The sequence below is a fragment of the Cydia fagiglandana genome, chromosome 16 (genome assembly GCF_963556715.1).
Source record: "Cydia fagiglandana chromosome 16, ilCydFagi1.1, whole genome shotgun sequence".
Classification (NCBI taxonomy): domain Eukaryota; kingdom Metazoa; phylum Arthropoda; class Insecta; order Lepidoptera; family Tortricidae; genus Cydia; species Cydia fagiglandana.
This window is the reverse complement of record NC_085947.1, coordinates 10277593-10299477: the sequence shown is the minus strand read 5'-3', so window position 1 is coordinate 10299477 and position 21885 is coordinate 10277593. Positions and strand designations below refer to the sequence as shown.

At 38.5% G+C, this 21885-nt stretch overlaps 1 protein-coding gene across 1 annotated transcript; it reads right to left on the bottom strand.

Annotated features, from left to right (window-relative positions):
* Positions 1 to 327: 327 nt before the first annotated feature.
* On the bottom strand, positions 328 to 21720 carry LOC134671956 (uncharacterized). The gene is made up of 12 exons (XM_063529836.1): positions 21008 to 21720; positions 20797 to 20926; positions 20438 to 20659; positions 19079 to 19099; positions 18409 to 18656; positions 17199 to 17350; positions 16225 to 16880; positions 15457 to 15573; positions 13585 to 13836; positions 12766 to 12957; positions 3463 to 3596; positions 328 to 2528 (listed from the first exon to the last, which is right to left on the bottom strand). Exons 1-12 carry the CDS (start codon positions 21542 to 21544, stop codon positions 2355 to 2357), a joined length of 2835 nt encoding a protein of 944 aa, XP_063385906.1. The 5' UTR covers positions 21545 to 21720; the 3' UTR covers positions 328 to 2354.
* Positions 21721 to 21885: the final 165 nt, after the last annotated feature.

The window sequence follows — 21885 nt, the reverse complement described above, 5'->3', positions numbered from 1 at the left end:
TACACCAAAGACCTTATGCAAGGTGTGGCGGATTGTAAGGCATGACGACTAGCTTACATAAAATATGGGGCCCCTTTGTCTCACATAAAGTTTTAAGTCATAATGTATTGTTTGTCATATTATCATAAAGGTTTACTCGGGTAATTCCGAATGTCGAAAACTGTCGGATAATTCCGAAAAGAGACTTTTATTATGATGGAATTAAGGGTGATTTTCATCTGAATTTCGGAATTATCCGACATTCGGTATTACCCGAATACACCTTAGTCCTAAAACTCAACCCGTTAACTCTTCAGGATTTTCGTAAGATTATCCTATAGATAGGTTAGGTTTGTTTTATGGCATTCCTGAAAAGTTACACGTTTCTGAACCAAACAAATTATGAGTAACGAAAATGCAAACAAATAATACATTATGACTTTAACTTTTTGGGAAACAATAGTGACCCTAAAATACTGATGGTACAATCTACAACACAAGGTTGGTTCTCTACATTGCTACAAGGACCACTATAATATCACTGTCATAATAAATTCATCCCTATTGGATCTACAAATTTTTTGAAAAAGATTTTCAGTCTAACCGCACAATTTTGTCAACATTAAAATACAACATCATTTAAAATTTAGTAATGAACTATAAAAGCATCATGGTCATTTATTGGCAGTGAATCAGTGATGTACTTATATAATTTACATAAATTAAATATTTCATTTCACATTATCTTAGTAAAATATGTACACATACCACGCCCATTAAACTGGTAAAGACAATCCGGTTTGTGACGACAATTGTACTCTCGATAGGTAGGGTAAATCGTCTATTAAGTACTATGACGATTCACCCTACCTAGGATAATATGATACAAGCACACAACGAAAAAATACTTCTCAATCTCTGAGCACCAGCGCCAAAATGGGCGCAAGGAAAAACATTTCGAGTTTTGCATATTGTTAACCTAAACTTTTAAATGCAAAACGATTCTTGATATATAACAATAAAGTTCATTTTCACATGTAATTTAAACAAGTTATAATGTCAATTTTTAAGCAACAATTTATAAATTCGATTTCACGTCATAAACGAATACACAATTTAGTTCACTTTTCTATTAATTGGTTCTGGCAAATATCACGAATCACAAGCTGGGTTTCTAAAATAACAAAAATGTAATATTATCCTTGCAACAATATCCTTTCAGAATTTCAACAAACAAGCTCTACGGCAGTGTCAGTTTACAATCTTATTTTACATTAAATATCATAAAAAATGTATAACTATTAATACTATTACGGCAATTTCTAGGAGTCCCAGTCCTCAAGACTAGACCACATTGAAAATTAAAACGACTTATTGCCAGTTATCGTTACTAAGAGGAACTGTCCAAAGGACTATTAGATATTGCCACATTTGACAGTAAATGGGTACAATCACTAACCGCAACTCAAACCCATATCCCAATGGAGTTTTTAAATTGTACCAGCCATACAATTTAAAAATTATAAACATTCCCAATAATGTCATTACACCTCCATTACGACACGAAATGCTAAAAATGCAAAAACTAGTATTAAAGCTATATCGTACATAATGCCACCTACCAACATTGATCCCTCCCCCCCCCCCTTAATCTCTGAAGCTACTGGGCCTAAAATTTTGTAAAAAATACACAAAATAGTACTTTACCTATAGATGACAGGAAAATGTATTAGAAATGTGCAGTCAAGCGTGAGTCGGACTTATGAAATGAAATGAAATTTTTTATTTCAGGCAACTAACTTATGTACGGAACCCTTGGAACGCGAGTCCGACTCGCACTTGACCGGTTTTTTCCTTTTGTGACTCTATTCATAGACATAAATTATTACATCGTTCGAATTTACCTGTGCTTTCCAAAGTAACTCGGATCTTCAGAACAAAGAATATTTTACAATGTAAAACAAACATCCTACGATAAAAATAGTAGTATCACTAAATGGCATCCCTAAAAAGCCCATTCAATCCATATATACTAAATGCGAGACAAGAAGGCCATCTAATATACTTTGACTTTAGCTCCTCCTCTCACTAACAAATCGATCACAACTCGCAACAGCCAATACAACGTCCAGTAACCTATCATTTGACTCATGGTATAATAATATACTCGCCTGGTACTCTCTTCCCGTCTTTTCTAGGTCACCTGACTGACACAAGCCTACGTCATCATGCGACAGCGCTATATGATAATATGCGATAGCGCTATATATAGCGGCCATGTTGTTGTGACGTAGACTCGTGTCACTCTGGGAAGAGAAGACCATGTTTTATTAGAGTATGTATTTGAGTCATCGTTCCTAGGTTGAATGTTTGTGTCAACTGTTCCTGTGGTGGGCGGGCGCGTGGCAGGCGGCGAGGGCGGCGCCGGCCGTGGCGCCGAGCAGCGCGGCGCCGCACGCGCCCGCCTCGAACAGCAGCTTCGGCGTGAACACGCCCCAGATCATCAGGTGCCGGCAGTGGATGGTGGCCGACAGGGCGCACACGAACGACTGCCACAAATGGTACAAGAGTTAAGGGTATCGTCTTGGGTCGTCCCGTTCGTTTTTCGTCAAGTTCTTAAATTAGTCCTATTCTGCTTTCGTCACTCATTCTACATTGAGAGCCGCCGACGGTTGTGACGAATGTAGAATGAGTGACGAAAGCAGAATAGCACTAATTTAAAAACTTGAAAAACGAATGGGACGACCCCAGACGATACCGAGTTAAGTGGTATCCAGACGGGCCTGATCAAATCGATCGATTTGATCAGAAAAATAATAGGCGCCACTCACCAATTTTAGATTTATGGTGATATTAGAGCCCTCTAAATTGAACAAATGCCCCAGAATGAAAATACTAGCGTCACAAATTAGTATTCTTGCGTCCGCACCTCAATTTTATTGGTAACATCGGTCATTATCGGCGGTTGAATTCGGCGAGCCAAATTGGTGTTTGCGTCCGCACGTTCCGATTCAATCGGGCAATTTAATCAGATGGCGAAAAATTTACTAGTCTGGATACCGCTTTACTAATTGCCTAACGGTTAACACGTTATAAATAACGATGTAAGGGTATTGCAGTTACTGATGTGCCGATGGAAAGTTTTCAGATTGTTGAAACATTAAAAAATAAAACTCAGAAAATCCTATGGGAAATTTGTGGACGGAAACAGTTCACGGCAAAAAATCTTAATCGTAATCACCAGTAGGTATCTATATGAATACTCGCTTTGACTGGAATGAATTCATTTACAACACTAAGGGTCGGTTGCACGAAACTGTTCGTATCGTTAAAGAGTTCGCTAAATTTGTATGTATGGAAAGGTTCATAGTAAAGCACCGGGGCGCGCCGGCTGACGCTGAGCAGTCTGTCAAATGTGGTTGGTGCAACTGGCCCTAATATATTTATTTGTGTTAGATTAGAAGACAGAGATTATAATGTTACCCTGATAGCGAAGCAGAGCGCGAACTTGAGGCACACGAGGAAGACGGCCGTGAGCTGCGCGCGCGCGCCCGCCGCGCCGGCGCCGCGCCACAGCGCGAGCAGCGGGGCGGCTGCACCGAACAGCAGGGGCATTCCTACAAAACAAATTACATATAAGGTTGTCTGGAAGAGATCGCTCTTAAGCGATAAGACCGCCTGTTGTTACCTCTACTGTCTTTGTTTATGTTATTGTCCATTTATTGTAAACTACGTGTATGTGAGGTGTGCAATAAAGAGTATTGTATTGTATTTTATTGTATTGTATAAAGTCCATTCCAATAGAACTTGCTAACTTTGTAAACAAAAGACGTAACTTTGTTTTGTCACTGTTTCTCCTTGAATTTTCACATCATCTCATCAAACACCATTGAAACACATACACTATACACTATTAAAGCGGTCGTTACCGTAAAATACAACAATATATAACTGTATCTTGGATATTTCATTAAAAGTTTAAAATGGTTTCATAAGTTAGGTTATTAGGCCCTGATGTAATGACGTTTTTGTTTCTTTTACATTCTACAATTGTCTATGATGGGTAGTGTTGTGACTAAAGTTGGTGATATACTCGTAAAGCCGCTACACACTACGCGACTCACGGTCTGTACCTGCCAACGCGGTTATATACACTGCGCGGTAGTTTGAAAATTTTTTTTTCCTCTGATCGTGAAGAATCGTGATTAAACAAATTAAAAATAAGTATCTACTTGTTTTTTACTTTCGGTATTTAATTATTCGATATGGTTTGACATAAAAACCGGGCAAGTGCGAGTCGGACTCGCGCACGAAGGGTTCCGCACCATAAAGTAAAAATAATTTTTAAGAAAAAAAAAACCGACTTCTATGGGGGCCGGTGAAAGATTATTGTAGATGGTATAGGTATACTATGTAGAAAAGGAGGTAAAACCACCCACTTTTCTACTTGCATTTCGCTTCTGTAAGGGTCGTAGTTCTAGCCTAACCTAACCCACTTCTCTGATAGCAGTTCGGTTCTGTGAGGATCGCAGTTCAAACCTAACCTAACCCACTTAACGGCGCATGCGGTGCGGTGTACGGGGGTTTAAGCGGGAGGGGCTAGTAAGATTGGCATCATCATACTTATATACTTACACATTTTATGGTAGGTAATCATAGTGGTTTATTTAGTTAAGGTATCATAGTGGTTTTCCGGGTCAAGGTCCGGGTCCGAGTCCGGGTCTGAGTCCGGGTCCGAGTCCGGCTCCGAGCCCGGGTCCGAGTCCGGGTCCGGTCCGGGTCCGAACCGGATCCGGGTATGAGTCCGGTTCTGGGTCCGAGTCCGGGTCCCAGTCCAAGTCAAAATCGAAATTCGTAGGTAATCACCAAATGTGTACTATGCGTTGTTGAAGAGTTCTATTCTGGTCATCATCAGCAGTTCCATTTCATCTAATGCGACAGTTTTTAATATAAATGCTTGATTTTATGATGAAAATACAAAAAAATCTATGCGTATGCCTTTAATACTTGAGGAGTTCCCTCGATTCCTTATAGATCCCATCATCAGAACTCGAGCTTGACAAAAATGTGGCTTAAAAACTTAACTTGCTTAACAAACATAACGAAGAGGAAAAATCGCCAAACGTGAACTATGCGTCGTTGAAGAGTTCTGTTCTGATCATCATCAGCAGTTCCACTTCATCAAATGCGACAGTTTTTAATGAAAATGCTTAATTTTCTGATGTAAATACAAAAATCTCTATACGCATGCCTTTAATATTTGAGGAGTTCCCTCGATTCCTTATGGATCCCATCATCAGAACTCGAGCTTGACAAAAATGTGCATTAAAAACTTAACTTGCTTAACAAACATAACGAAGAGGAAAAATCGCGAAACGTGAACTATGCGTCGTTGAAGAGTTCTGTTCTGATCATCATCAGCAGTTCCACTTCATCAAATGCGACAGTTTTTAATGAAAATGCTTGTTTTTTTTATGTAATTACAAAAATCTCTATACGCATGCCTTTAAGATTTGAGGAGTTCTCTCGATTCCTCATGGATCCCATCATCAGAACTCGAGCTTGACAAAAATGTAGCTTAAAAACTGAACTTGCTTAACAAACATAACGAAGAGGACAAATCGCCAACCGTGAACTATGCGTCGTTGAGGAGTTCCGTTCTGATCATCATCAGCAGTTCCACTTCATCAAATGTCACTTTTTTGGATGTATATGCTTGATTTGATGATAAAAACCCAAAAATCACTATATGTATGCCTTTAAGATTTGAGGAGTTCCCTCGATTCCTCATGGAACCCATCATCAGAACTGGGTTTTGACAGAAACGGGACCAATCTGTATACATATACATTCAATCAAAAAAAAAAATTTCAAAATCGGTCCAGTAATGACGGAGATATGGAGTAACAAACATAAAAAATTAAAAAAATAAAAAAAATAATAAAAAAAAACATACAACCGAATTGATAACCTCCTCCTTTGGGATTTGGAAGTCGGTTAAAAAAACGGAAAAAATGCAAAAAGAAAACGGTCACCCATCCAAGTACTGACCACGCGCGACGACGTTGCTTAACTTTGGTCAAAAATCACGTTTGCTGTATGGGAGCCCCACTTAAATCTTTATTTTATTCTGTTTTTAGTATTTGTTGTTACAGCGGCAACAGAAATACATCATCTGTGAAAATTTCAACTGTCTAGCTATCACGGTTCGTGAGATACAGCCTGGTGACAGACGGACGGACGGACGGACAGCGAAGTCTTAGTAATAGGGTCCCGTTTTACCATTTGGGTACGGAACCCTAAAAATGGTAACACACTATCGCACCGCACCACGACCTTGGTGCGTCGCACCCATAAGTGATATATAGTTCGTTTTTTTAGCATTAAAAATAAGGTAAACAATCTTTATGTCATTGTTTTTGATTGAAAAACACATTCAAAAAATAAGTTACGGCAAATATGTAACAATAATGAATCCAATACGATCATTTATATTCTTCTGCTTTCATAAGTAATAGTTACTGATTTTTAATAAGCGTTTTCAATTAAAAGACATGTCAAGATCGCTTACCTTCTTTCAAGTTCTTTTTAATGCAATAAAAAAACGAACTATGGATGCGACGCACCAAGTTCATGATGCAGTGCGATAGTGTGTTACGGCCTTAAGTAAAGGACTAAGTAAGACTCTTGCCCATCACTAGCAAATTCATCATTCAGAGACAATTTCAATATGGCGGTTTGTTTACATAGTTTGCAAGTTCTATTGAAATGGACTTTATATAGTCTATTTTCTTCATATAATAGTTCCTGGATATTTGGAGGGCGTACGCAGTAGAAAAGTCCACTGCTGGCGCTATTACCACAGAATAAATAATTTTATTTCAAACAAAACAAAATTTTATACAGTCTGACAGTATAAGGGTCAATTTCACCAAACGAGCATTTTTGTCTAATTTCCATGGAATTTTGAAATACCAACATTACACAAAAAAAAAGATGCTGAGAATTTGATAAAAAATATAATAAATATTAATTTTCTTATGGGATAAAAATATTCATAAAACTATAAAAGTTATTTAAATTTAAAATTTTGGTCAGGGCACGGGAATTAGTGTGTCCATGGAAATTAGATTTTACTAGGACGGAAATTAGAACACGGCACGGGAATTGTTTTCTTAACTTATTTTGGTACTTAAAACTATTATTTATGTATATTTTAATCTACAATAATATACTGCAACCATACTGAAGTGGCATCGGACATATTTACCTTCTTTAATTTTAGTTTCGAACGACAAATCTACGAAAGTATGTTACACTAAAAACTACGTATTTGACTAATCCTTTCCTTTATTTTAATGGCAACTAATCTCTCTTTCTTAGTAAAATGTACATATTTCAAAACAATACTTTGAGTAGTTTCGTAAACTTGTCCGCCTTTACATACAAAACTATTCATTAAAAAGTGTCATTATGTATCTGCATGTAGATAGGTACAAGGTGTATGATCTGGTATATGGTCTTATAGGAAATTATACTAAGAAATAAATAGGGGCACAGTGAGAAGAAGTTATTGTGTAAGTTAATCTGAAGAAATCGAATATGCTGCCTTCATAAATTAATAACCCAAAAAATTGTTTGAACACATATGAGGTAAGGTGCGGTAAGACTATCACCGGGGTAAGACTATCACTTGTATGGAATCCTCATACTGTTAGTCTTACCCCGATCAAAATAAACTAAGTTAGTCTTACCCCGCCTTACTTTACACATAGAGGGTGTCCCAGAATTCGACGTCAAGCCGTAAGCGGATAATAGACCAAGTCATAACAGTTATGGATTTTTTAGTGTATTTTTAAAGTGACCATAATTTTTAAAGAACATGAGTTGGATTTTTTTTTGTATTTTTATGATAACTGTTATGCCTTGGTCTATCATCCGTTTACGGCTTGACGTCGAATTCTGGGACACCCTGTAGGTATACGGGGGGTCCCTGCCCTGCGGGAAAATCTTCAAAGTGTAAGTTGGTTAAGTAATTTCTCAAAAATATCATAATCTTCCTAAAAAAAACTTGCTTACAAAATACCCCCTGGCACTGACTAAAATAACCGACTTGGTTTCACATTACATCCCAAAACTTTTTTGTAGTAGAGTAGAAGAACTGCGTTGCGAGATTTGCATCTTTTTACATGAATTGAAATGATCCCATCTCTTTTTGTAGGCTGTCCTTCTTTTCGGGTAAACATACCCATACCATACTGATACTATGTATATACATATCATAATACATCTTTATTCATACTCACATCGTCCATCGTAGTGTACCTTTACTTTCCCTACTAATTGTAAGAACTAAAAGGTAACGTTAACAACGTTATATCGCATATATTTCTATAGGATTACAAACTTAATTATGCAGTTATCTTTAGAACGTAACTAATATTGCAGTATTATTAGATTTTTATTGGCTTAAAAAGCTAAAACCTAAGGGTTCCGTCTATTTGGCATAACTTCCGTGACCCGAAACGCATCTGGCATAACCTGTTTCGCAGAAATGTATTTCGACGAATGTTAAATTTGCAGAAAGCTTCAGTTTGTATAATATGCAATAGGCCGAATGTTTGCAAGTCCGAATCTTAAATAGACTACTATTATTTTGGCCGACTTTTGATACGAATAATTTTATTTTGCGTTTGTTTAAATGTCCGAAATGTGATTTGCATAATCTGTTTAGCATAATAGGATTTAGGCGAATATTTACATCGCAGAAAACGTATTTCGATTTTTTCTATTTGGTATAACTTGTATGATCTAAAACGCATCTGTCATAAGCTACATTTAGCAGAATGGCATATAGCATTAGCGCCTGCGCTTTGCTACGCAAGGGCGAAGGGGCTGCTATGTCCGTAGCGCCGGAGCAGATGCGGAGCCCAACAAAAAAACTGTTGCTAGAAAAGTGGGTTAGGTTAGGTTAGAACTGCGACCCCACGGAAACAATCTATTGCCAGAAAAGTGGGTTAGGTTAAGTTAGATCTGCGACCCCACGAAAACAAACTGTTGCCAGAAAAATGGGTTAGGTTAGGTTAGAACTGCAACCCCACGAAAACAAACTGTTGCCAGAAAAGTGGGTTAGGTTAGGTTAGAACTGCGACCCCACGAAAACAAACTGTTGCCAGAAAAGTGGGTTAGATTAGGTTAGAACTGCGACCCCACGAAAACCAACTGTTGCCAGAAAAGTGGGTTAGGTTAGGTTAGAACTGCGACCCCACGAAAACAAACTGTTGCTAGAAAAGTGGGTTAGGTTAGGTTAGAACTGCGACCCCACGAAAATAAACTGTTGCCAAAAAAGTGGGTTAGGTTAGGTTAGAACTGCGACCCCACGAAAACAAACTGTTGCCAGAAAAGTGGGTTAGTTTAGGTTAGAACTGCGACCCCCAAGAAAACGAACTGTTGCCAGAAAAGTGGGTTAGGTTAAGTTAGAACTGCGACCCCATGAAAACTAACTGTTGTTATTAGGCGAAATGAAATTATGAGAAATAATAGTTGCGAGTTGCGAAACATTCGGCGAATTAATTTCAGACAAAAAATATTGGGCCTACAACATATATGATTCTCGCAAGTATGCAAAACATTTCTATGCCATAAGATTTTATGCTTGTAGTACATTATGCTTAATAGCGAATTATGCTAAAATACATTATTACAAATAAAATTATGCGAAATGAAACAGATACCAGGTCTCGATTCGGACATTAAAATTATGCCAAAAGACACTTCGATCAATAAAAATTATGCATAGAGCACGTATGCGCAACAATCCAGTACCAAGTGAGTTTATGCTAACAGTATATTATGCCTAAAGTTATTATGCACAATAGAATTATTACAAAAAAAATTATGCCAATGATAGGGGAACCTAAAACCTAATTACGTTTCAAATTTGGAACTTGTGGGTATGCTAAAAGTACCTTAAAATAATATTGATTGAGAGTGATTGTGCCAGAGACAAAACTAAGGGATTTTAAATTGTATTAATTCTTAGACTACATGCTCAAATTAAATGTTATTTAGATAGAATGTTATTGAGATTTGATGGTACGGCCGTGCCACTTTGTTTTGCTCGATGTGCGGCGGCACTGCCGTGCCCCCAGAACCTTTGTCCTTCTTCAGGCCTCAAACTATCTCCATGCCAAATATGTATTATCAAGATGATATTGTTTCAGCGGCTTAAGCGTGACGAGATAACAGACAGACAGACAGAGATACTTTCGCATTTATAATATAGTGTAAGAATGTCCTATAATATTAATTATATTATATAGTAAGAATAGGATATATTTAATTTTTCTTGTACCTATTAGAAAAGCTAATTTATAACAACTAATCTATTAAACGAGCAATTCTTGTATATATTTCGGGGATCTAGGAAACAGCTCTAACGATTTCGATGAAATTTGATCATATATGGGCGTTTTCTGGGATGAAAAATCGATCTAGCTAGGTGTCTCTGGGAAAACGCGCATTTTTGACTTTTTAGGTAGGGATATGTTTTCCGAGCAAAGCTCGGTCTCCCAGATATTTAAACTTTATACGGCTTACAATACGATACGATATAAAACCATTGTAAATTTGATTCATTTTGTTTCATGTACTTCACCTTAGGTACGGGTATTATAATATGTAATAATTCCAAAAATAGTTTTATGTTTATATAATATTTTAATATTATAATATGATAAATGAATAAGGTAAGGTGGCGCAAGACTAACAGTACGAGGATTCCATACAAGTGATAGTCTTACCCCAGTGTCGTCTTACCCCACCTTACCTTACATATTAAAATTGCCCGGGTTATTCGGGTCCACCCTGTAAGTATGTACTATAGTACTTATACTAAAAAACCGTTCATAGATTTTTGTGCATTCTCTGAGATTTCCTTAAATGTAAAATAGAAAGATATACGTCATATTATTATTACATATAATATATATTCAATGCCAATATATATGTAATAATAATATGACGTAAACATTGCCAATTAACTTACAGTGCCCCCAATTAAAAATTTGTTGACAATAAATGTAATACTTTCTAATTCCCGTGCTACTTAATCAGCTGTTTTAGGTAAATATTCTATGGGAATTAGGGCACGGAAATTAGAATTCGTAATAAAAAAATTCGCCAAAAATTTAAATCGTGTTTAACCAAACTGTTATGTTATCGCTTACATAAAGATACATAAAGGGCTCCTAAATATGACAATTGTTTTTGAAAAGCTATGTGGGAAATAAAATTTATAAGGGGCATCGAAATTAGAAAAAAATTGTCGCCCACCCGGATTCCGAAATACTTATGCGATTTTCTCGAACACGCCGCGGCTTGACGTACATCCGCTTGCTTTGAGAATCAGCCGAATACTGCCAGTACAGGTGAGGCAGGACACGAGGCGGTTCAGATACAGACGTCGGCTGTGAGAGCCCTTTGAGTTTTGCCGACGAAATTTTACTCGCGCGCTCGGACAAAATTTAAACTTCGATCACGAGTTATTTACCACAATGAAGTTAATAGTGTATGTGCTCAGTGATAGTAAATATCATCTAGTTTAAGTATTTGACACTAAATTAGTGATACTAATGTAGAATTTTTCGTAGGATTTTTCATTATGCTCAAAAGTAGATTCCGGACAGGGCACGGGAGTAGTAATTTGAGCCTTTAGGTATTTTTAAGTGTACTCTAAAAACCAATTAATCAGTGAATTCATATGGAACCCGGTGTGAAAGTGTGGCTTCTTTATGTAAAAAAAAAAATGGTAAGTATTATATGATGCTAACCCGCAATTTTCATCACGGACAGAAAAAAAATCGTGTTCAGAAATTGACCCATAAACCAAATCACTGTAACAATTTAGAGTTTACTTATACGCTACGGTACACAACACTTTACAAACAGTTTTATAAAATACCACTACCATCCATCGCCTCGCAGTACCTCAGGCAGATACTAATTTGTGTTAGAGAGTAGAGAGTACTACCGTATAGAAAGGACACTTCCAACAAAACCGAAGGTTGTCTGCGATTCAGGAACGAATCATGCTATCCCTTTCTAATGTATGGCACTATCACTTACGGCTATTTAGGGTTGTCAACATTCAAGTTTTTATCTTATCTGTGGTCGTGCACGCAAACCAACCCAACCCTAATAATTGCTCGGAGCAATGTTGAGCCGAGCGGAGCAGAGTTTGCCCGAAAGAGTTTCCCCACTGCTGTTACCCGTATTACTGGCATTTACGACGACCAAGGTCATATAAAACCTGTAGTGTGTGGTCAGAAAAAGTAGTCGTCCTATTCTCTCGTCAAAAGAACTTACCGAATAGCTCTAGCGTCATAAAGAGACCGATGATAGCCGGACCGAAGCCGGTATAGTGCGGGTCCCCGGCGTGGAAGGCCGGCGCCCAGCGGATGTGGCCAATGGTGGCGTGGTGCCCGGTGCCGTAGAAGTGGTACGAACCGAGCAACACCCAGAGATACAGAACTTGAGTAGTGTGCTGCGACTTTCAACATATAAGGCTTACCGAACAGCTCTAGCGTCATAAAGAGACCGATGATAGCTGGACCGAAGTCGGTATAGTGCGGGTCCCCAGCGTGGAAGACCGGCGCCCAGCGAATGTGGCCAATGGTGGCGTGGTGCCCGGTGCCGTAGAAGTGGTAAGAGCCGAGCAACACCCAGAGATACAGTACTTGAGTAGTGTGCTACGACTTTCAAAATACTCGCGCGTATAAGGCTTACCGAACAGCTCTAGCGTCATAAAGAGACCGATGATAGCCGGACCGAAGCCGGTATAGTGCGGGTCTCCGGCGTGGAAGGCCGGCGCCCAGCGAATGTGGCCAATGGTGGCGTGGTGCCCGGTGCCGTAGAAGTGATACGAGCCGAGCAACACCCAGAGGCACGCCACGCTGGAATTGCAGCGCGTCGCCATGGCTGGAATATTGGGTTTTCATTAGGCAATTACGTCACTATTGTCCTGAATTTTATTATTGTTGAACTAAAGGAAAATTGAGATTTTTCATGAGATTTTTTTTAGATCTAATGCAAGCAAAAATTAAACCAGACTCCTGATTGTTCTATAGTCTGATTCAATTCAAATTTAGAAAACCACCGAAACTTTGGTGATAGGTAACGCAATGAAATAGTACCTAATATCAATCTGATAATGTTGGGAATCGTCAGACACGTGATTAAAATTAGGTGTTACATCAGAAACATATTATTTCGCTAACGGTTTCAAGCTCTGCTGAATATTGATATTTATTCAGTGATAATTATACAGCATTACAGCTAGCGCCAATGCGCTGTAAAATTAAATATGTTATAGTAGTAGTAAATATTACAATAAGTAAGCTGAATGATAGCCGTCAAAGAATATCCGTATATACATACGCCACACCTAGTACAGTCGGTTCCCTAATTTTCCTAAACTATCCACTTTCTATGCAATTAAGTAGTATGGCAACTTAAGTACATAAGTTGCGGCACCAACCGTACTAAAGTATTATCCACGTAATAGTGAGCACTCAAAGAGCAGCAAATACAAACTGAACAACTTACATGACTTAGCAGAGCCGTCGGTCTTCAACAGCGCCACGATATTCAAAGCCAAATAACCAGACAGTAGTGCTATCGCCGCGGCCGGAGCATAAGCGGCACCCAATACTAGGGTGTTAGCCACATAGAGTAGTAGCGAGCACACGAGTAGAGGCAGAACAGCGCCGCGGCCGTCGCGCCGCAAGAGGAGCCCTAGGCCGGCGGCCAGGGCTAGCCAAGCGGCGCGCGCCAGTAATCGCGAGCGGCCTGCTGATCCTAGGATTTAACAAATACTTTAGTATAAAAATTCAATCAGGTTATCCTAAAAATCAGCCACAGTTTCTACTGTGTATCTTTAGGTATTTAAATAAAAGTGAACAAACAATTTGTACATTTTCGGGTAGGGTTTACTAACGAATGGGCCAAAAACGTTTCCCAAAGTATCACATCCCAAACTATGTTTCCCAAATTATCATTTCCCAAAAAAATGTTTGGCAAAACAACTTATCGCAAATTTTCAGTTAGCAATAGTCTTTTTTGCAAAGTTATTGTTTAGCAAATAATTACTTGGACAAGTTTCATTTTACCAAATATTATTTAGTCAAATGTATCATTAAGCATAACTTACATGTCCCAATATATTGCATGGCATACAATTTACATACCAATAGAGAGGAGGCTGCAGAATTTTATTTGTCTGGTATTTAACTGATCATTACATATTCATAGTAAAATGTAACGTCAAAAAAAAAAACATTCTTACTGCCAAAAATATGTAGTAAATGATCACTAAAATTAAAACTCCATTTTAATGTAAAATGATAACCAAATTTGTTACATCTTGCTATTCTATTGAAGCAAATAACACCAAAGTAATCATTGTAACCCAAAAATAGTAAATAACCACCAATATATAAACCACATTTTAGTTGAAAATGTCATGCAAATTTTTTACATCTCGTTATTCTATTAAATTAATTAATCCACTTCGATGACCTTTTTCTTGTACATAGTATTTCGTTTCTATAAGGATCTGCAGTTCTAACCTAACCTAACCCACTTTTCTAATAGCATTTCGATTCTGTGAGGGTCACAGTTCTAACCTAACCTAATCCGCTTTTCTGATAGTGGTTCCGTTTTGTGAGGATCGCAGTTCAAACCTAACTCAACCCACCCAAATTAAGTACGTAGAATTTAACGTACCTATATTAACATAACAAAAAGTACAAATTTAAATAGAAATGCCTATTTGTCAAATTTGCGAAGTGACAATTTTGACCAAACATCTTTTTGGAATATAATATTAGACAATAAAAAACGTTTGCTAAATAAGTTTTTGTCCTAATAACATTTGACAAAGTAAAATCATGCCAAATGATAATTTGACCAAATAAATTATATGCGAAGTGTAACTTTGCTAAAGGTTCCTTTGGGAAATGAAACTATTGCGATAAGTTTGTTGGGAAGTGAAATTTGGCGAAAGGTATTTGGCCCAAACGAAAGTACACCTCGGGTAGTTATAACATTTATTGGTTAACCAACTAAATACAAAACCGCCTGGCTCGGTCACTGAACGACCTAACTTTAACCTACATTATTTGATCATGTAATGTTTTCATCTACCCTCAACTGCCTTAAGGAGCCATTTGATTATAGATTTTGTTCACTTTTATTTAAATACCTAAAGATACAGAGTGTAATAGAAGACATGCCAAAAATAAAATAGGGTAGTAAAATAGAAGACGTAGATGAGGCACGAAGATCACAATTCTTGAGATCATTTGATTTCAGCTCGAAAACATCAAAAACACATTTGAAATTTTTAAAACGCCCGTGTTTGTTCCTCTCGTTACCCGGATGATATAATTACCAGCATAACCAAGACTCGGGACTCACCTAACGCGCCCCAGCCCACGGCCCAGTGCGCGCAGGCCAGCAGCGCGGCCGCCGCCGCCGCCAGCCCGCGCCAGCCCGTCGCGCGCCGCCCCACCGCCACCAAACCCGCCACTGACCCTACCAATTAACAACACATTTAATTTTTTAATTTTTTTTAAGAGTAGGAGTGAAAAGGCAACTGTTGAGGACAATAAAAAGTAGGAGAGGGAAAATGATTGGTCACCTTATACGACATGACGCTTTTATAAATAACATAATAGAAGAAAAGATTGCAGGAAAAAGAGGAAGGGGAAGGCCGAGGATAAGCTATATAACACAAATAAAAGAAAAGGTAGCTGTAACGTCGTATAAGGAAATCAAGGAGGCGGCCCTGGATAGAGTCAAATGGAGAGAGCTACACCGACAAGAGTCTAACTCTTAAATTTGCGACTAATTTTATATGCATACCTACAAGTAGTAGGCGATTATAAAACTCCATTGCATGCATTACATTGATTGCAGATTTATAGCAGTCCATTTGTCTAGGTAGTTACACTAGTTACGTTACATAATATCAAATACCTTACAATTTAATTAATTGCAACTATTCATTGCAGCGTCATTGGGTATAATAGCGAGATCTATATGGTTTCGTGTCTCTTTAGGAACAGTAATTTTAGTTCTCCATCGGCTTTATTAGACCCTATACTGAAATGAACCGGTACGGAAACTTACGAAATACAAAAGCAGTACTCGTCATTAAAATAAATTGTAAATTAATATATTTACCTAGTGCCAGCACTAGCGCCGCTCTAGACGCCTGCTCCCGATTCGCCGCGCCGCCCGACGTCCAACAGTCCCCCTGCTCCTCCCGACATCCTCTATAAGGCCGCGAACACGCCAACACCACTCCAAAGCAAGCCCACAGCCCTGCCGCTTTCAACGTGCCCACATTCCACGCCATCAAACCGAGCACTGATAAAGATAGGAAGGCTAAACCGGCACCCTCTTCTATTATGTAACTGTTTGATACTAAAACTGCAGCAGAAGCGACTAGGGCGCCTCTAGCGAAGCGCTCGTAAAACGTCGATCGGCCTTCATACCATCTTGTGGATATACCGTCCCAATGCATTACCACCAAAGCGCCTGTCAACACTCCGGACACTATGCCAGTACTTAAAATGATCGAGTGTAGGACGTTTTCTATTATTTGTAAATAATAAGCGGTGTAACATATCCCTATGCATACAGCCATTGATATATATCCAGTTGGAACGAAAGAGCTCGCGAATATTAGCGGGATTCGGTCTATAGGGAGCCCTTCAGTGACAAGCCAGTTGAAGAATATGGCCAGGATGAAGAGTAGTAACGCGCGTAACATTGACAGGGAGTCAAACTCCACCCATACTTCGCGGAATATACTACGTGTGGTGTTGACCAATGCCCTGAAATAGAGTGAATTCAACATCATTACAAACATTCAATGTGTCTCGCAGACAAAAGCAACTGCTCATTGTATACAAATGAATATGCTCTACGAAGTTTATTCAATTTTTTTTATGGTAGAACGGGTTTTTAAATTGTATCTAGAACTTTCTTCATCATCATCATCATCATCATTTCAGCCTATATACGTCCCACTGCTGAGCACAGGCCTCCTCTCATGCGCGAGAGGGTTAACTTTCTTAACAAGTAAAAATATGAATAGTTCTTAAACTCTCCATATATTCAGATGTCAAAATTAAAGTTCCAGAATAACTTACTTTACATCAGCAATAAAAACATTCAGTTCGTCAACAGTTTCCACGGCAGACGCCTTGCTCATCTGCTCCCTCGTCGCGTTTATCAGCACGGCCAGCTTATCGAGGGGCACTTGGGTCGACTCCTCGCCATACCTTACTAGGTATTGTGATATCTGTGACATATGTATCAAAAAAAATATTAGAAAAAGAATATAAACCGAAAATTATTTGACGTAAAATAACAGTAACTTTCCTGCTCCCCAAAGGTTGTCTGGAAGAGATCGCTTTTTAGCGATAAGACCGTATCTAGTCTTAAGCTTGTATTTCACTTTCTGTATTTTTTTTAAACTTTATGGTGCAATACAAGGATGTTTACTTATTCAATAGTGCTCGAAAATTTTACTTGTTAATCTCCATACAAAATACAGGGTGACTTCTGGGTCGTGATCCAGAACCACTTTTTCTGACTCTGTATATGATCCACATTATCATATGGTAGTATTTGATTAAAAGATAATTACTTTAATTATTCTTATTTTTCAAGTAAAATTAATGTTATGTATAAGTACTACGTAATTATGGTCACCCTATGACTTTTGATATACGCTGTATGGAAAGCGACAAGACGTCACATTGAGTAGGGTCACTAAATTGTATGCAAAAATGTTTTTTCCTACTTGTCATCTGGGAAATAATCATCATTATTGGTGATAAACAATAATTAACAACATCATTAGGCTCATCTTTGGATTCTGTATGATGTCTCGCTCTCTTGCTTAACGACCCCGTAGTCACCCTGTATATTTGCCTAGTTGGTCTATCTCTTTAGTACTAAAAGCTATTTTGGATACTGATAAAAATGAGTTCATATTCATAGATTGAACTTCTAAATGTAGGTATAGTGATCCTATTAATCAATTACTGTAACCTGTAACTAATGTTAGGTACAGTAATTTGGTATCGTCTTGGGTGGTCCCATTCGTTATTCGTCAAGTTCTTAAATTAGTCCTATTCTGTTTTCTTCTATATTGAAAGCCACCGACGATTGTGACGAATGTAGAATGGGTGACGAAAGCAGAATAGGACTAATTTAAGAACTTGACGAAAAACGAATGGGACGATCCAAGACAATACCAGTAATTTTACCTTATGGCCTATGGTTTAAACGCGCTTAGTAGAAAAGAAAGCACAGATATAGTGATTAAGAAAAGACGATTACACCTATATTTACCTGTTTCAAAACATTAGTCATCTGCAACAACATAACTGGCACAGTGGTTTTAGGTAACACAGACAGCTGAAGATTCCCTAGCGAAGGCGCCGGGGGCGGCAATCCGAGCGCCGCACTGACTGTAGGTGTGAAATCAGTCTGTTGAACTTCACTGCCCGGTGGAGTTGTGTCCACATCTGAGAGTCCCGCGCCGCGGTATGCGAAGAAGGCTGCTGTCCGCTCTGCTTTGCTCTCTCCACCATGATCACCTGTATAAACAATGGTGTCTTTTTATTAAACTATAATTTTTCTTAAGTTTTTCGCCGCTTCGTCAATTTTCATGTAAACAAATCTGACCAAAACCACGACTTGATATGACGAGCGTGTGAGGCACGAAATGTACTGACTTTATATCAAGTCAATGGCGGCGAAAAGGTTAAGTGTCAACACATTTGACAAATTCAACCATATCCTAAAAAGTATCCCTTACCAAAAAAACAAAAGAAGTTCGAGTAACATAAAAAAACCATGCCAATATGCCTTTTTTTTCTAAAATCAGTTAATGATGGAAATGTTAATGAACAATAAAAATCTAGTTTCACAATCACATTCACATTTCCTTGGATAGTAATAAAAATCAACAATGTTATCAGTAGCATAGCAAACACAAGCCATAATACTCAATACAAACCATCATTCCATGTATGCCAGTCTAAAACAATGTGAAAAAAGTGTTTACTTATTTAACATATACAAAAAAGGATTTAAAGCAGCCAAGCCATTAACGTATATATCTATGGACTGGCCTTACGGGCACTAAAAATGGTACTAGTTTAGCGGTGTGACTCACGAATTCCAGCCAATCGTGCAGTCTAACGCAACTAGTTGCGACCAATAGCGCGCGTGATGCGAACTCATCAACCAATCGCGCGCGTAATGCGAACTTATATCAACCAATCGTGTTGTAGCAGTGTCACACCGCTGTACTGGCCCCTGTCATGCCTCATTATTATTGTCCGAAGGGCCAGTCCCTAATTATCTATGTCAATGAGCCAAGCCTAAATAAATGTAACTAGTTAAATAATGTAATATAAAACTAACACAAATTGTAATTCAATCAATCTTTGGGTAATATGGCTCCATCGATACTGTCGATGATTTCGCCAACGTCAAAGTGGATCCCACGTGGGATCGAATTAATATTATTTGTAATAAACTTTAGCCAGTGTACGGTATAAAACTATCAAATTATGGCCTCTAGGGCTCTAGCCAGCCACGGTTAGAGGTAGAAATACCAAATGCTCGTAGAGCACGACGTTGTTCGGTATTAGGGTTATGAGCTCTTGTAAGGTGATAGCTGGACTTTACAAGGACCCTCGTGGGCTACCCGGCGTTGACGCCAGAATGGTGGTTAAACGCGTTTCATGATTAATTTTTCATTAGCTGCACACTTCCACATTAATTTACTGCATAATACGCTATCAATATTACACTTTAAACAACATTAATGAGCAAAAACAAAGAAATGAATCACGAGGCGATGTTACCAATATGGCGGTCGACGAATAACCTCAAATTGTAATTAGAAAGGTAGATAAAAATTCTTATCATACAATAAAGTGTTTAACTTACTTATAATAGATTAATCTAATAAAAAACCGGGCAAGTGCGAGTCGGACTCGCGCACGAAGGGTTCCGTCCCATAATGGGAAAAAAAAAAAAGCTAATAGAAAACGGTCACCCATCCAAGTACTGACCCCTCCCGACGTTGCTTAACTTTGGTCAAAAATCACGTTTGTTGTATGGGAGCCACATTTAAATCTTTATTTTATTCTGTTTTTAGTATTTGTTGTTATAGCGACAACAGAAATACATCATCTGTGAAAATTTCAACTGTCTAGCTATCACGGTTCGTGAGATACAGCCTGGTGACAGACGGACGGAAAGACGGACGGACGGACAGCGAAGTCTTAGTAATAGGGTCCCGATTTACCCTTTGGGTACGGAACCCTAAAAATCTAATCAAATATAAGATAAAACAACCTAATACCTGTCTCGGTCATGCCATGGTCACCAATGACATAAAGTAGGACATCTGGTGGCAGCATTTTTATAATCTTTTCCAGCCTAGCATTAGTTTCTTCAAGTTTCCTGGTCATCTCTGGGTGGTTTGGTCCATATCTGTGCCCTGCATGGTCTACTCCTAAGTAGTGGGCTAGGAGAAGGTCCCAGTCGGATTTTAGTGCCTCGTCATATATTTTAGAATCTATTTCTGTAAAGAATATAACAATTTTCATTTAAAATTCAATCTTTCATAGAGAATACAAAATTTGCTCAGAGTAAACTCCTGTCATATGATGAAGTTTGATTAACAGTATTTATTGGAGGTTGAATAAGAACATTAAGAACCTAAATCTACGGTATCCAAGTCCCAAGTGTGGAATGAGTACATAGCATGGGATCTCATCCATCTGCCAGGGATGATTCTGGACCAGGTGTCATCTCCCAGCAGCACTGCTTTGCCTCCTGTTCTAAACAACTGAAACATAAAAGATTAAAATTGTTATAAGACTTTCTACAACTTAAATAAAAGAGACTCATGTTCATAATTCAATGTTACCTGGTCTATTGTATTATCTTCCTGCATCTCTACAGCAGCAAAATTTGAGCTGACATCTATGAAAGTGGGCAGAGAGCCTGTGACGAGCGCCTTGATGCGTTGCAACGTGGTGGTGGGCGGGTCAGCCATGAAGCGGAACAGTCGCGCGCGATCAGGCCAGCGCTCCAGCGTTCGCCGGATCACCGGCAGCCGGTTCTGGTACGGCAGCGGCTTGACCAAACCCTCGTCAAAGTCCGTGAAGTCGTAACGCAGCGCGTCCACCAACACAAACATAACCCTGTTCCGTTCACCCGCGCATACTATCGGCGCACCAGGATTAGATAAAATACGACGGATCTTCTCATTTTCACTACACGAAACTTGACTAGAGTTCGTCTCTCGGCCGTCGCACCCTACCCTGCTTAAAGGCACGCATTCTGTCACATCGCTCAAAGTCTTGCGGGATAAAAGAAAACCCTGGCCGAACATGACCACAGCGGACATAATCAAATAAGAAAACCACAATAGGTATAAAATAAAATTCCATTTTTCTTTCATGTTTAGTACTTTGGCTATAGTTTTAAGTTACCATTGATTGTTTTAATTAAGGATAATGAGGAGAGGAGACGGAAAACAATGTCGCTGATCAAAATTAGCTAAAAATTAAAATTGGATTGTCAATGTCAAGCTCAGTCTGACACTGACATATTCCTTCTTTTTTCATTAAGTGTCATGCGAACTCAACATAAAGCAAAAGTTATCACGATTTTAAAGGTTGACTCAAACGGCAAACTGAGCAAACTGGTAATTTTTGTGATGGCAGCACTGAAAAGAACGAATGAAACGAACGAAATAAAAAGCATTGAACTGTCAATGTCTGATTGGTCATGTGTGTGTCA